General features: G+C 36.9%; 1 protein-coding gene across 11 annotated transcripts in view; it reads right to left on the reverse strand.

Annotated features, from left to right (window-relative positions):
- Nucleotides 1–3,009: 3,009 nt before the first annotated feature.
- Nucleotides 3,010–16,951, reverse strand: part of KLHL32 (kelch like family member 32) — a 209,316-nt gene continuing 195,374 nt past the window's right edge. For all 11 annotated transcript variants that reach the window (XM_070450085.1, XM_070450089.1, XM_070450086.1 and 8 more), the window contains one exon: nucleotides 3,010–7,012. In XM_070450085.1, coding sequence (XP_070306186.1) covers nucleotides 6,851–7,012 — 162 coding nt within the window. In that variant the 3' untranslated portion in view covers nucleotides 3,010–6,850. The remainder of the gene's footprint in view (nucleotides 7,013–16,951) is intronic.

Here is a 16,951-nt window from a genome sequence, read left to right on the forward strand (position 1 = left end):
CTCTGAGCAATGAAACTGAATCTGGCTAAGGGATTATACAGATATATATATATAGATAAATATATATATATATATATAAATATTTTTTTGACTTGGGCTAACAGTGTTTATACTTTGGGTCCAACAGTTGCCAGATGTTTTTCTCTATTCATCCTTTCTTTTGGAGTTGTCATATCAAGAGGAGGATAAATAAGAGCCATTAAAAAGAGAATAAATAATATTCTGGAAATTTTCTAAGGTTACAAATTAACAGAAGAGTTCTGAAAAGTCAGCCGAATTATCTACTTGCTCCTTAACTAGAGCCTCTTATAAACTAGCATCTTACATATTTGCAGGGAACCAGCTTAGTTTCCTGTAGCAATTCATCTCTCAACCCTTTAACTATCTGAAATTTCAGATTTATTTTACTGGTTGGGCTTTGTCCTTGACTCTTTTTTCTAGTGAGCATTATTGGGTAAAAATAGTTCCAATCTTAGTGCTGAGAACCCATGGGGGTCTTAAACCCAGCTCTACTTTGTGACCGTGAGCAGATTCTTAATCTTTTCTTAGTCTTAGTTTCTTCATGGAGAAAAATGAGTAATAATACTTCTTGAAATTTCACAATATTCTGGTAAGAATCAGTGGGATAACTGACTTATAATCATATAATTAAAATGTATGTGAAAGTATTTGGTGACCTACATTCTGTTAGGCATACAGACATGATTATTGTATCTCATGCACAAAAGTAAGAAACTTCTCAATTTTGTTCTTCTCTAATGGTATGTCCTAGATGAATGATTGTACTTCTTTTCAGTGTTTTCCTACATGTCATGTTTGCTAACTTTGAAATAATTTGTTTTCTTCTGGGGCCTCTAGTGTTTATCATGGTTTTACTATTTCAGGAAAACATTTTCAGCCCTTTTCTGGCTCAAGTATCTTTTAAAATGAAATGCACTGCAGTCAGGAAACTATAGTTAGTTAGTAGCCCTTTCCTAACAGGAATTTGTGAAGTCTAAAGGACTTCATGACTTATAAATGGTCTATTTTACCCCTAAATAAACTAATTCAATAAATGGGATGAATAAAAGCCTCTTTAAGGTTACTGAAGACGTCACAGCAATGAATTTCTTTTCATTATAATAGTGACTTACTAATGATGTATTATTTTGCAAGTTTTAGCAGTTGAAATTTAAAATATTTAATGGAGTGCCTTTAAAGGGTTATTTATGTGTGTGTGTGTATTCCTCCCTAAGGGAAATTGATAAAGATGTCTTAGAACATCTTGCTCTTAGCTTATGAAACTTTTTAAGGGTTAAGAAAATCTGTTACTGAATCATGCATTAGGATATGTACCTGTGTATATTAATAAATTTATACTTAAAACTCAGTAACAAGAAAGTCTGTAACATATATATGTAGATATTTTTTAATTTGTGTATCAGTAAAATTTTAAAGAAACTGTTTTATTCATTGAAGATAAAAGAAAATTTATGATTCAGTTCCATTTCTTAAAAATCTTCACTGACCCTTATTACTATAGTCTTATCTCTTTCCATTCCCAGACTTAGAATAACCTTATAGTTGCTTCCTTAATGTTCTTTTTCCCCTAAAATCCCTGTAGTATCTGAGGTGACTGCTTCTACCATGGTTAAGGTAAGCCAGTCTCTTGTGTTCAAATCTGGAATATGTTCTCATTTTCCTTGGGCTTTGGCGCCCCGGTGACTGCATTCTCTTCTATCTTCTCATCCCTTCCTCAGTGATACTGCTTCTTCCTACATACACAGTTTCCCTTCTTGTCCCCACTGGTAAGATCTGGCCCTTTACCCGCTCTGTCTCAATATTCTTCTAGTAGTGAACTGAGAAGACTAGTTAATAACTTTATCTTTCACATCTGTATCTAGTACTACTTTTTCTCTAAACCTATCTAGTTAGATTCTCCTGGAATCTCAGGGCAACATCAAGCTGCCTTTGTCACATTCTTTTCCAGAGAGGTGACAGTCTTTGCCTTCATTTTCTACCCAGAGCATACACCACTTTCCCAGTTCACTTAACCTTGATGTTTCTTGGATTCTTCACTGTTCCCCACTTTTCATCTGATCAGCAGTACAAGCTCTTGCTTTTTTTTCTTTTTGCCATCATGTGCACCCAAATTTATTAGGCACTATAATCACCTCCTTAATCTCCGGATTACTGAAATTGATTCTTCACATAATTCTGACGTTAATGTTCCTAGAAGATTACTTTCATCTTGTTACTTTTCTGCTCAAGGACCTCCATTTACTTCCCATTGTTAATCTGACATTGAAGCCCTTCTGTCGGGAGAATTTCTGCCACCTGACACTATACTTTGTCTTTCCAAACTCGACTCGAGCAGGAGTAGACTGTCTTGGCTACTTTTGCTGAATGACATGTGCATTCTACACTGTGGGCTTCATTTATTTGCCAGCTTACCACCATTTCTACAGAAACCTAACTTTAAGATACTCAATTAGGAAAATTAAAATATACATGTTAGGCTTCCTTGGTGGTTCAGATGTTAAAGAACCTGCCTGCAATGCAGGGGACCTGGATTCTATCTGTGGGGCAGGAAGATTCCTTGGAAAAGGGAAATGGCTACCCACTCCAGTAGTCTTACCTGGAGAATTCCATGGACAAATGAGCCTGGCGGGCTACAGCCCACGGGGTTGCAAAGAGTCAGACACTTGTTCAGTTGCTCAGTCATGTCTGACTCTGCGGCCCCATGGACTGCAGCAGGCCAGGCTTCCCTGTCCTTCCCAGAGTGGGCTCAAATTCAGGTCCATTGAGTCGGTGATGCCAGCCAGCTATCTCATCCTCTGTCGTCCCCTTCTCCTCCTGTCCTCACTCTTTCCCAGCATCAGGGTCTTTTCCAACGAGTCAGCTCTTCACACTGAGTCGAGTCAGACACTCCTCAGTGACTGACACTTTCACTTTCTATACGTTAAGTATCCCAGTCAGTTTCTTTAAAATATCAGGTAGAGTGTAAAAGATGATTGAAGGACAACACGGTGATCAAAAGGACTTTTATTAGACACTCAGATTTGGTTATGATTTAAATTTCAATTGAACATTTAATTAGGTTTTCATAGGGGAGAAGACAACATGGGTGTATTGTCCCTGTACAAAATCATTCAGTATTCAGTGCATTTGTACTGGAAGAGTTTCACAGTATAAACTTTTACATCTTTCCTTACCCCTAGCATATTATATTTTCTTACTAAGCATATTTGACTTTTTTGTTTTTTCGGGTAAGTAAAAAAAATTATTTATGGGTTGTTAGGTGTGTATCTTCACTACACATTGTTATTTTTATCTTCCGCACTTCATCACAAATCTTTAAAACTACTGTTTATAACTAATTACATGGACTCCTTTCCATGTACATTCACAGAATCTTGGCAGTTTTTATTTTTAGGATTATATAATCATATAAGAACTTGACAAGCTGTTACAGTTGGGAAAAACCTTTAAGAAAACTACTTTCTCTAAGTTCTGCGCATCAACTTAACACTTTTTTTCAGAGATAAAAGGCAGATATCATAGAAACTTCACCAAAAACTGTGTTATCTGTTCTAAACCACTGGGTTTTGATTCATACTTTTTTTTACATAAACCTTATATCTTCCAAAAGCTGATCTCCTGCCTCCTCCTCCTAGGGTTAAAAATATTGCGTTGTCAGTCAAGTGGAGAGTATGCTACTATAAATAATAGGCTCTGTTTGTGTAAAACAGTTGGGGAACTAGCAAAATAGTATATTCTTTCACATATTTGATGTAAGATATGAGATTTATATTTTGATTCTGTGATAAACTATATTGTTCAGTTTACCAAAATCAGTATCAAATGATTAGAACAGACCAACTTCTGCTTATTGAAGTTTTTGGTGTGAAGATAGTTACCCAGTTCATTGCACTTGTGAATTATGCTTTTAGGAAAATTCTGAGCATTTCTATTTTATACACACATTTTAAATTATTTGTGTACAAAGTAATGAGATATAATAAAAATGCATATATTCAGCTTGCACTGCACTTGTGATTATTCAACTTCCTCTTTATGACAGATTGACTCTTTGAAAAGCAAAATAAAAACGAACCATGTTACCTAGAGGAATATTTTTTATCTTATTTACTCCTGTTGCTTTTATACTCTGCCTGAACAAAAGAAAGGTAAGTTTTCAGCTATTTTAATGGCTGAGGGTATACAGCATACATATGGCTACACTGTGAGGAAAATACAGAGAGAAATGGTGTGGAAAATACCCTAAAAATAACAAATTGGCATTTTGCTCTTAAAGATCTAAGGAATTTTACTGTGTTTTACATACCTATTATTTTAGAGATTCATGTCTTTTCTGACTTTTCCTCCTAGAGTAAGAACACTGCTAATATCTGTTACTGCTTTTTCTTTTTTAAAGTACAATCTTGAAGTAATATTTAAATTGTTTCAAGTTTCATGGTTTTATGGAAATTGAAATTAACATACAAATACAATATGGTCTTTGAAGAGTGCAAATGGAAGATGTATTACTGTGGAATAGTTCACTATAGTAGAAAACATGTATTTGAATAGTTTCGGTGGACTTTGGTTTTTATGACCAACCACTGTTCTCGAGTTTTTCTTATTAGCTCTTATGATTGGTAATTTGAGGGACAGGATCAGATTCTAAGTGATCTGTATATTTTCTTTGTTGGGAAGGGTTTGCTGTACTTAGGATGCTATTCTTGGTTTACAGTTATAAGTTTCTGGAAATTATGTACAATTTATATAAAAATTCTGACTTCAATTTTATAGTATTATTACTGTTATACAATTATAACTGAGTAATACTATACAAGGAAAGGTCTGATAGTATATACTGATTTGTTCTAAATAGTTAGAAGTTTTCACAAATTAGAATAATCTCAGGCTGCCTTTCCATTTATCAGTCAAGTTCACTTCAAGACCATTTCCCTTTTAATAATTGGGAATAGAATCTGGGATTAAAAATAGATTGTTTTATAAAGTAAAATTCCTGAAGAAATCTGTGTGTCAAGTAGAAATTTTAGTAAATCTGAAATAATTGTTTAGGTCCTTGTTGGAAAGATTTCTGAAATGTTGGAATCCACTCTCCTCACACTGTAAGTTTTTATATAAATTTTATATAAATTTTTAAAAATTTAGATGGTTTATACCTTACAAAGAGACTCTGTTTTCCTTCTAAATATCAACTATCAATTTTCAGAACTATACAAATACTCCTCTACGGTTTTTTGACTAAACTTAAAATCTTTTCTTTTAAAATTTTACCACTTTTTCTTACCCTAGTCTCCCCTCCCCCCTTAATCTGAACAGCCAAAAATTATATATTTATTTTTAATATATTGATATTTAATACATATTTAAAATAAGTGTTTTAGGTATTATATAATATATAAAGTTAGTGATTTCAATATTTTTATCCACTTCTGCTTACTAAAAGTGGCTACATGAACAAAATGACAGTTTCCTATAAGCCAAGGATTGCTGAATGCTTAAACTATACCAAGGAAAAAAAGTGAAATCTTCCTTTTAAGAAAGGTGACTTATAAAACAAGATTAGAAAAAGGGGGAGAACTCACATTATAGTTATGGAATTTACGTTCAAATAAGATTATTGAGTTGTTTAATTTTTTAACTTTTTGTTACAGACAAAGCAAATTCAAAAACTTAGCAGAAAAAATTCTTTATGCATTATTAAAAATGGTAGTAATATGTATTGGTGATGGAGAAGAATCCCACAAGTGCTGAAGATTGACATAACCTTTAACAAAGTGGAAAAACTTTTATTAGAACTACCAATTCTAGGTTCAAATTTATGTCAAAGCACTTTATGATACCAAAGTTAGTCCAACTAATTTTTTTTCGAGCTTTAAAATATCACTTTTCACTAAACAAATGAATTTGAGGCAAGGGTTTGTACAACTGTAGGAATCTTTGGCTTTGGTAAACTCCCTGTTTTCTAATTAGTATGTCTCTTTCACACGCTTTTCAGAATCATCTCATAGCATGTCTTCCAAGTTCTATCCAGTAATTTTTAAACTTCAAAAATATCTCCCGGTTCAATTACAAAGTTCTAAAGACAGTAAAATACCTTGTTATTTGAGTGATATTTTTTCTTAGGCAAAGTACTTCAGAGTATTTGTCTAATCCTCACAACATTCTTCTGAATTGATACGTAAATCAATAATTGTCCTCCTTAAAAAGCGAGAAAACTGAAGCACTGTAAAGTTAAGCCAAGGTCACAGAGCAACTAAGGTGAAAAATCTGGGTCCTGCATCTGCTGTTCCAGTGCACTTCGGTTATTCATATTACCTTGAATAAAATATGGCATTTAAAAATTTATGATGTCATAATGGCGAGGACTCTGCTTGTACAGCAGTATTGTATAATGTTGGATTTTCAACAGAAAAATTGCAAACCCAGGGTTCAATAAAGAGATTAAGTACCAACAATGTTTTTGAAGATCACTGATGGCAGTACTTGTGAACTAAACTGCCTCACTAAGAGTGTAGTGTCCTGGACAGCACTCATTAGACAAGGTGTATAAAGAATGCTTTAAAGACCCATAGACCATTCAGCCGGCTCTAAGCTAACACCACAGTAAAAGTCACACATACTATATATTGACACACGCAGAGAAGAGTGACAGGCGTTTTCAGTAATGTGTATTTTAGAAAACTTCATTTTTTGCTTATGTTTATCTGAATATAATAAGATCTAGAAAACAGAGCAAGGAAGCATTGAGCACTGAGTGTTTTCATGCCCAGTATCCAAAAGTCAGGCTTTTTTTCCTCCTGTTCATGACGGTTATTAAAGCAGCACTGGCTTTTCAGACGGTGCCAATCCTGTGATGAGGCACCTGAAGAGTCTGAAGGTCAGGACATGTGAAATGCGGAGCGGGGAGGAAGCATGCTGCTATTCCATTGGAAGCAAAAGGGAGTCTAGGCCCATAGAAAACTTCTTCTTTGCCTTCTCTACTTACATCGAGTACCTACAAAGGAAGGGAGAAATCTGTATGTTAAAGGTGGTGGTTCAAAGTAAAGCTGTGTCCACATGAAAGAAAACCTGCAGTTAATTTCAGTTATGCTGACATGGACTATATCTTACATATTGCTATTTTTCTCACAGTGTTGTACCAGAAATATGTATTTAGTTCCTGTAAAATGCTATTCTACACATTTATGTGTATGTACATATATTTATAATAATTTAGCCTTCAGAACAAGTGTTGAGATGTAGGCAGCATTATTGTCCTTTAATAAAACTGCCTTAGATTGGTTAAGTAACTTGCCCAAACTAGTAAGCGTTGTTTGTATGCTGGCTTGCAAATCCTCATCTGCAGTGTGAAAACAACATTGACTTTGCAGCTTTGCTCTGAAAACTGGTGAGATCATCTCTCTCAGGGTCTGGCACAGAGAATATTATAGCTTCGTAGCAGGTTCAAGAGAATCAGTTGCTTCTGGAGATTTTTCCCCAGTTATTTCCTTGTTAAGCTGGAGTTTCATCTCTTTCCTTATATGGAAAAGAATCTTTGTTAGTCAGTGCCTGCTGTCACCTCACTGATTTCTGGTTTAATTTTACTACTAGGAAGATTCTTTTATAAGACAAGCTGGTCATGTCATATTTGTTGAACCCATAAAACTCAGCCCTCAATCATCTTATCCTCTCTTCATATGAGCTTCCTCTAACTTCATTTAAAACTTTTCCTCCCTTGGGTTCTATGACCTTGAAAAAAAGAAGTTTGTCATTCATATTGTCCTGTTGCCAGCCACTTTGGTCCACTTCTTCCAGCCACTTCCTAAATGCAGACGTGCCCCAATATTCCAACCACAGACCCTGTGGCACTCTCAAGTGGTCTTGTCCACTCTGATGCCCACATCTGTCACCTACGTGGGTAATTCTTAAGCTTTTAATGCAATAATGCATTATTTTAGATGAAAGGGGGCCTTGAGATTTGGGGGTCCAAGTCCATAAAGAAGGACATCAGTAAGGTCGAGAATAAAAGATCAAACCTGTAGCTTTTTTCCCCCAAATGGACATTTAGCTGTCCCATCCCATTTACTGAACAATATGCCCTGTCACTACTAATTTTAAATAGCGCAATACATGCTACATACAGATTTTTCTTTGTTCTCTCATTGATTTATGCATCTTCCTACAGTAGCACATTTACAGTTATTTTGACTGGGTAAGAGCATGTCTCATTCATTTTCAAGCATTTCTTGGTTATTCTTATATTCTTTCCTGGAGAAACTTAAAGTTTGACAAGTATTATTCCCCCACCCTGTGAATCTGACTAGCTGTGTGACTTACTCAAGGTCACAGAGTTAGTAAGTGGTAGAGCCAGTTTTTTGTCTCAGGATTGCAACCCAAGAAAGAATAAGGATTTCATGCCATTTTGTGACATCCCCTCCCCGACTGAATACATTTTTAGAACACGAAAGTTGAAGTCACCATCCAGAGAACTTTCGTCTGGTTTCTTGGACCGAGAGAGACTGCATATGGTAAGTGCTTATGTGCCTGCTCAGGCAAGTCCAAGGCTGCAACCCCACGGACTGTAACCCCACCGGGCTCCTCTGTCCATGGCAGTCTCCAGGCAAGAATACTGGAGCGGGCTGCCGTGTCCTCCTCCAGGGGATCTTCCCGACTCAGGAATTAAACCCATGTCTCTTGCGTCCCCTGTATTGGCAAGCAGATTCTTTACCACTATGCCACCTGGGAAGCCACTAAGCAGATGTAATTTATTTAATCTCTCAGATGGAGAAAACAAAAGGGTGGGTGGTTTTTCTCCAATACACTCCCGTGAAAGCTGGCAGACAGAAGGCACTGGGCAGAAGGAGGTGCCGACTTGGCAGGATATCCCCCAGCCGAGAAGTCATCCTAGGTGAAGAGCGGCGGAGGGGATCCGACAGCACGGACTGGCACCTAGGCAGCTGCTCCTTGATGCTTGTCATCCCCGGGATACCAGGCTAGAGTCGAGCTCCGCGCCAGCTGCTTGCTTACACACCCACTGAGCAAAGGCAGCACCTGACTCCTCAGGACTTAACATCTTCCTCGGGTGAGCATTACAAAAAGTCCAAAGCGTAATCTTCAAAGTAATTAAGAGCATCTCAGCTTTTCTGTTGTTTCAGTTGTACTCATGATGGGTTAAACAGATTGTGGTCAGTCACACAGCAGAAAAGAAGAGAAAAAAGCATGGTTTCTCAACATTTGACATGCTTCATCCCTGTGTGGCTGAATCCTATGAAAGACAGTTAAGTAAACTTTAATGATGAGCCCAGAAGGGTCAGTCTAATAGACAGGTTATTAGCTGGTATTTTCAACATGGGGAAAAAAAAAAGACTAGTCCTTCTGGATGTAAACAGACCAGTCTGAACTATTTAAGTGTGACTTTCACTAATCTTAGCCAGTCATGCCTTTAGAATCCAAGAATTCTACATATTTGTGACTTATAAAAAAAACTTAAAACTTTTGATATTTTTAACATCTATACTATTTTCTCCACTCTTTCCTATACTTTTTTTTCTTTTTTTCCTATACTTTTTTCCTTCACAGATCATATCTCAATTTATTCAGTGTTTTGGAGCTTAAAATTTTTTTTTGTTTTTTTGGTTGTTGTTAATTTTTATCTTATACTAGAATATAGTTGGTTAACAATGTTGATAGTTTTAGGTATATGACAAAGTGATTCAATTATACATGTATCTATCCTTTTTGAAATTCTTTTCCCATTTTAGGCTGTTACAGAGTATTGAGCCATGTGCCCCGTGATATACAGTAGCTCCATGTTGGTTATGTTTTAAATACAGTAGCATGTACATGCCAATCTCAAACTCCCTCCCCTTCAACTCTGCCCCCGTGGTTATCATACGTTTGTTCTCTAAGTCTGTGGGTCTGTTTCTGTTTTGTAAATAAGTTCATTTGTATCATTTTTTTAGATTTTGCATAAAAATAGAATCATATGATAATTTGACTTTCTCCAACATTACTTAGCATGATAATCTCCAGATCCATCCATGTCATTACAAATGGCATTATTTCATTCTTTTTAATGGCTGAGTAATATTCCATTGTATATATGTACCACATCTTTATCCATTCCTGTTGACAGACATTTAGGTTGATTTCATTTCTTGGCTATTGTAAACAGTATTGCAATGAAAATTGGGGTGCACGTATCCTTTTGAAACATGGTTTTCTTCAGATACATGCCTTTGAGTTGGATTGCTAGATCATGTGGTAGCTCTATTTTTAGCTTTTTAAGGAACCTCCATACAGTTCTCCCTCGTGGTTGTACCAATTTACATTCCCAACAGTGTAGGAGAGTTTCCTCTCCTCCACACTCTCCAACATTTATTGTTTGTAGACTTTTTGATGATGGCCATTCTGACTGGTGTGAAGTGATACTGTGGTTTTGATTTGCATTTCTCTAATTTTTAATGATGTTGAGTGTCTTCTCATGTGCCTCTTGGTTATCTGTGATCAAGATGTGACAGATGTGACCATCTGTGACACATGACACCGATTTAGGTTTTCTCATTTTTTGTTTGAGTTTTTCTGATAGTGAGCCACTGGAAATCCCTGTCAGAGGCACCATTTGTAAATATTTTTTCCCATTCTGTGGGTTGTCTTTTGCTGTTTTTTTTTTTTTATAGTTTGCTTTGCTTTAGTTTAAGCTTTGAGTTTAAGTCCCATCTGTTTATTTTTGTTTTTATTTCTATTATTCTAGGAGACAGATCAAAAAAGATACTGCTGCAATTTATATCAGAGTATTCTGCCTATGTTTTCTTGTAGGAGTTGTACTGTATTGGGTCTTATATTTAGATCTTTAATCCATTTTTAGTTTATTTTTGTGTATTGTGTTAAAAATTGTAATTTTTCCCACCATTTATTGAAGAAACTGTTTTCTCCATTGTATATATAGTCTTGCTTCCTTTCTTGTAGATTAATTGACCATTGGTGTGTAATTGACCACAGGGCTTTCTATCCTGTTCTTTTGACTTATATTTCTGTTTTCCTGCCAGTACCAGACCGTTTGATGACTGTAGCTTTGTAGTACTGTCCGAAGGTCAGGGAACCTCTTTCCTCCAACTGTTTTTCTTTCTCAAGATTGCTTTGGCTATTTGGTGTCTTTTGTGCTTCCATATGAATTTTTACAAATTAAAAAAAAATTTTTTTAATTAAAAAAAAAATTTGTTCCAGTTCTTAAAAAAAAAACAAAAAATTTTTGTTCCAGTTCTGTGAAAAATGCTGCTGGTAATTTGATAGGGAAGGCATTCAACTTGTAGACTGCCTTGGGTATTATTGGTCATTTTATTAATAACTATAATGATGTTTTTCCAGTTCTTAAGATATTGTATATCTTCTGTTTGTGTCTTTAATTTTTTTTATCAGCATCTAACAGTTTTCAGAGCCCTGGTCTTTTGCTTTATTCCTAAGTATCTTATTCTTTTTGATGCAATGGGATTAATTTCTCTTTCTGATCTTTCATTGTTACTGTATAGAAATGCAACAGATTTCCTTGCATTTATTTTGTATGTTGCAATTTTACCAAATTCATTGGCAAGCTTTAGTAGTTTTCTGGTAGCATCTTTAGCATCTTTAGGATTTTTTATATATAGTATCTTGTCATCTGCAAACAGTGACAGTTTACTCCCTCTTTTCCAATTTGGATTCCCTTTATTTCTCTTTTTGGATTACCATGGCTATAACTTCCACAGCTATGTTTAATAAAGTGGTATGAGTAGACATCCTTGTCTTTTTCCTGATCTTAGAGGAAATGCTTTCAGCTTTTCACTGTTGATTATGATGTTAGCTGTAGGTTTGTCACATATGGCCTTCCTTTAATTATTTTAGGTAGGCTCCCTCTATGCCTACTTTCTGGAGAGTTTTTTTTTTATTGTAAATGGGTGTTGAATTTTATCAGAAGCCTTCCCTGCATCTATTGAGATGATCATATGGGTTTCATTCTTCAGTTTGTGGGTGTGGTGTATCACAGATTGATTTGCAGATATTAGATGATCATATGGGTTTCATTCTTCAATTTGTGGGTGTGGTGTATCATAGATTGATTTGCAGATATTGAAAAATCCTTGCATCCCTGAGATAAACCCCATTTGATCATGGTTGTGAAAGCGAAGTCGCTCAGTCGTGTCCGACTCTTTGCGACCCCATGGACTGTAGCCTGCTAGGCTCCTCTGTCCATGGTATTTTCCAGGCAAGAATACTGGAGTGGGTTGCCATTTCCTTCTCCAGGGGATCTTCCCAAGCCAGGGATTGAACCCAGGTCTCCCAAATTGTAGGCAGACGCTTTACCGTCTGAGCCACCAGGGTTCAATCGTGATCATGGTGTATGACCCCTTTAATGGATTGTTGCTAATGTTTTGTTGAACATTTTTACATCTATGTTCACATCAGTGATACTGGCCTATAATTGTTTTTCTTTTTGGTGCATTTCCAATATCTTGCGTTTGTGCTCTCCTCACAATTGCTGATTTTGATACCATATTTGTGTGCAGATGATTTCCTACCTTTACTGTATGTTTGTCTTTACCGGTGAGCTTTCCCATTCGTAATTTTGTTTCTAGTCATGGCCTTTTCTTTTCCACCTGGAGAAGTTCCTTTAGTATTTCTTGCAAAGCTGGTCTGGTGGTGCTGAATTCTCTTAGCTTCTGCTTGTCTGTAAAGCTTTTGGTTTCTTGTCAAATCTCCAGGAGAGCCTTGCTGAGTAGGTTGTAGTTTCTTCCCTTTCATCAGTTTAAATGTATCACGCCACATTCCCTTCTTACCTGCAGAGAAATCAGTTGATAACCTTACGGGAGTTTCCTGGTACATTATTTTTTTTCCCTTATTGCTTTTAGCATGTTTTCTTTGCCTTTAATTTCTGTCAGTTTATTACTGTCTCAGCATGTTCCTCCTTGAATGCATCCTGCCTGGGACTCTATGCTTCCTGGATTTGGGTAACGGTCTCCTTCCCCATGTTAGAGAAGCTTTTAGCTACTTTCTCTTCAAAGATTTCCTCAGGTCCCTTTCTCACGCTCTCTCTCTTCTGCGGGGACCCCTATAATGCAAATATTAGTGCATTTACTATTGTCCAGAGGTCTCTTAGACTATCCTTATTTCTTTTCATTCTTTATTCTTTTCCGCAGCAGTGATTTACATCATTCTGACTTCACAGCCACACACCCCCACCCCCCATGCAGGAGAGCCTCCAATATTAACAGGTAAGTCTGGCCTAATCTCTTAGAAGGACGACGACTCTTTTCCCTGTGTTCTGGTACACTGAAGACTCTGTGAGTGCCCTCCAAGAATGGAATTTATTTCCCCAGTCCTGTGAAATTCCTGACACTAAACCACGTTGGCCTGCAAAGCCAGCTTCTCTGGGAGCTCCCCCTGTTGCCAGACCCCCAGGCTGGGGAGCCTGATGTGGGGCTCAGAACTTTTACTCCTGTGGGAGAACTTCCATGATATAATTAGTTTTTGGTTTGTGGGCTGTCCACCCAGCGTGTATGGGATTGAACTTTATCACAATTGACCCCTCCTACCATCTTGTGGATGTAGGGTATCTTTCTGGTAGCTTCCAGCACTTGTCAGCGGTTGTTTAGCAGCAGGTTGTGATTCTGGTATTTCCTTAGACGAGGCCAGCTCAAGTCCCCTACTCCACCCTTTTGTCTTGTCTCCTGTGATTTTCAACCTGATGACATGTACTCAGGAATGTCTACTGTCTAGTCAGTATCTTCTTATAAATACTATTTCAATCTCTCATGATCTTACTTCTCTGCTGGATATTCTTCCAGAAAGTAGTAAGGAAATGGCTTGAACATGTAGGTAGTCTCTTCAGCCATCAACATATTTACTGTTAATGAACCAAAATAGTTCTGTAGTCACCCAAAAAATAAATACTTGAGACTGTACAGCCTTGGTTTAGAATGAATGATAATGTAATCCATAATCAGCTGTCCATAGCTAAAATCGAAGATATATGATGAGTCTGTTATCCATGAAGACTTAACACTCCAAGCCTCTCTTTAAATGACAATTCATATGCTTATATGAACTTATTATCTACAAACAATAAAGGCTCTTAAAAGCCTTTATCAAGTTTATCTGTGCTTTGTGGGACTAACATGCCAGCCAAGGAAATAAACACAGCTTTTGCAAATGATTGATTGATGTGGTACTTCAAAGTAACTACGAGAACACAGAACTACCCAGAATGCTCATTTTTTAAAAACAGATACATTAGAATCTTTTACTGTCCAATCTCAGAGATGAAATTTATTCCATTAACACAAGCTCTGATTAAAACTTAACTTGATTAAAATGTACGAATTGCCTCTTTCAGAATCACCTTAATCCTGAGGCTACTCTAGAATATCCTCAGTGGCTTAAGATATACACATGTACTCCTTCCTCTTTTTGAACACAGGTGTGGGGACAGCCAGATGCAATGAGGAGTTAATTAGTGTACATGATGAGCGGTGCCTGGGCACTGTAGGAAGGGAAAGCATGGAAACTGGTGAAGCTTTGTTGTTGTTCTGTTGCTAAGTGGTATCTGACTCTTCGCAACTCCATGGACTTCAGCACAGAAGGCTTCCTGGAACTTCACTATCTCCCGGAGTTTGTTCAAATTCACGCCCATTTAGTCAGTGATTCTATCTAACCATCTCCTACCACCTCCTTCTCCTTTTACCTTCAGTCTTTCCCAGCACCAGGGTCTTTTCCAGGTTCTTCGTATCAGGTGGCCACAGCATTGGACCTTCAGTATCAGTCCTTCCAATGAATATTCAGGGTTGATTTCCTTTAGGACTGACTGCTTTGATCTCCTTGCAGTCCAAGAGGCTCTCAAGAGTCTTCTCCGGCACCACGTTTGAAGCATCATCACTTTGGCGCTCAGCCTTCTTTATGGTCCAACTCTCACATCTGTACATGACCACTGGAAAACCATACCTTTGACTAGGTGGGTCGCTATTGACAAAGTGATGTCTCTGCTTTTTGATATGCTGTCTAGGTTTGTCATAGCTTTTCTTCCAAGGAGCAAACATCTTTTAATTTCATGGCTGCAGTTTCCGTCAGCAGTGATTTCAGAGCCCAAGAAAATAAAAGTCTGTCACTGTTTCCACTGTTTCCCTATCTATTTCCCATGAAGTGATGGGACCAGATGCCATGATCTTTGTGTTTTGAATGCTGAGTTTCAAGGCAGCTTTTTCACTCTCCTCTTTCACCCTCATCAAGAGGCTCTTTAGTTCCTCTTCACTTTCTGCCATCAGAGTGGTATCATATGCATATCTGAGGTTGTTGACACTTCTTTATTCCAGCTTGTGATTCATCCAGCCTGGCATTTCTCATGGTACTCTGCATATTAGTTAAATAAGCAAGGTGACAATATATAGCCTTGACATATTCCTTTCCCACTTTGGAACCAGTCCGTTGTTGCATGTATGGTTCTAACTGTTGCTTCTTGGCCTGCACACAGGTTTCTCAGAAGACAGGGAAGGTGGTCTGGTATTCCCATCTCTTAAAGAATTTTCCACAGTTTTTTGTGATCCACACAGTCTAAGGCTTTAGCACAGTCAGTGAAACAGATGTCTTTCTGGAATTCCCTTGCTTTCTCTATGATCCAGCGAATGTTGGCAATTTGATTTCTGGTTCCTCTGCCTTTTCTAAGCCCAGCTTGTACATTTGGAAATTCTCAGTTCACATACTGCTGAAGCCTAGCTTGAAGGATTTTGAACATAACCATACTAGCATATGAAGTGAGCACAACTGTCCAGCAGTTCAAACATTTTTGGGACTGCCCTTCTTTGGAATTGGAATGAAAACTGACAAATTTGCTGACATTGAGTGTAGCACTTTACCAGCATCATCTTCTAGGATTTAAATAGCTTGGCTGGAATTCCATCACCTTTATCCACTCGCTTTGTAATGCTTCCTAGTAATGATGCAGCTACTATTGAAAAAAGTTTGAAGTTTCCACAAAAAGTTAAAAATACCTTATAGTTTAGTAACTCCACTTCTGGATATTTATGCAAAGAAAAAAAAATCAGTATCATGAAGAGATATCTATACCATGTTCACTACAGCATTGCATATAATAGCCAGGACATGGAAATGACCTAAGTATCCACTTATGGATGAATGGATAAAGAAGATGTGAGATAGATACATACCTATCTACACACACACACACACACATATATATATATATATATATATATATATACACATATACATACACAGAAGGAGACATTAAAATAGGAAGTCCTTCTTTTGCAACAAGATGTATGGACCTTGAGGGCATCATTACTCTAGGTAATGGGTTGGCCAAAAAGTTTGTTCAGGTTTTTCTGTACCATCTTATGGAAAAACCCAAGCGAACTTTCTGGCCAATCCAAAAAAATATGTCAGAAAAAGACAAAACTCTGTGATCTCACTTATATGTGGAATAAAAAAAAAAACTGAACTCATAGAAAGCAAAGACAGATTGGTGATTCCAAGAGGCAAGCAGTGGGGAGTGACCGAAATGGGTGAGGCAGAAAAGATACCTCAAAAAAGTGATAAGTTCTGGGATACAGTGTCCTACTGTTGACTATACTATATTGCATATTGCATATCTGAAACTTGCTAAGGAAGTAAATCTTAAAAGTTCTCATAAGAAAAAAGTACAAATGTGCAACTATGTGAGGTAAAGGATGTTCGATTTACTGTAGTGATTACTTAGCAATGTATAGGTATATAAAATTATATCATATACCTTAAACTAACACATTACATTCCCTCTGTTAGATCAGAAATTACATCCATCAGGACAAGCCTGTGAAATATTCATTTCTATGCTACCTTTGCTGATTTAAAACTACTTATCTATATCAACAGTAGAAATAAGTTAAAATCCCCAGACAAATCTTGGGCAAGACAGATCAAGAATGGA

Source organism: Odocoileus virginianus, chromosome 19, assembly GCF_023699985.2.
Source record: "Odocoileus virginianus isolate 20LAN1187 ecotype Illinois chromosome 19, Ovbor_1.2, whole genome shotgun sequence".
NCBI classification, from domain to species: Eukaryota; Metazoa; Chordata; class Mammalia; order Artiodactyla; family Cervidae; genus Odocoileus; species Odocoileus virginianus.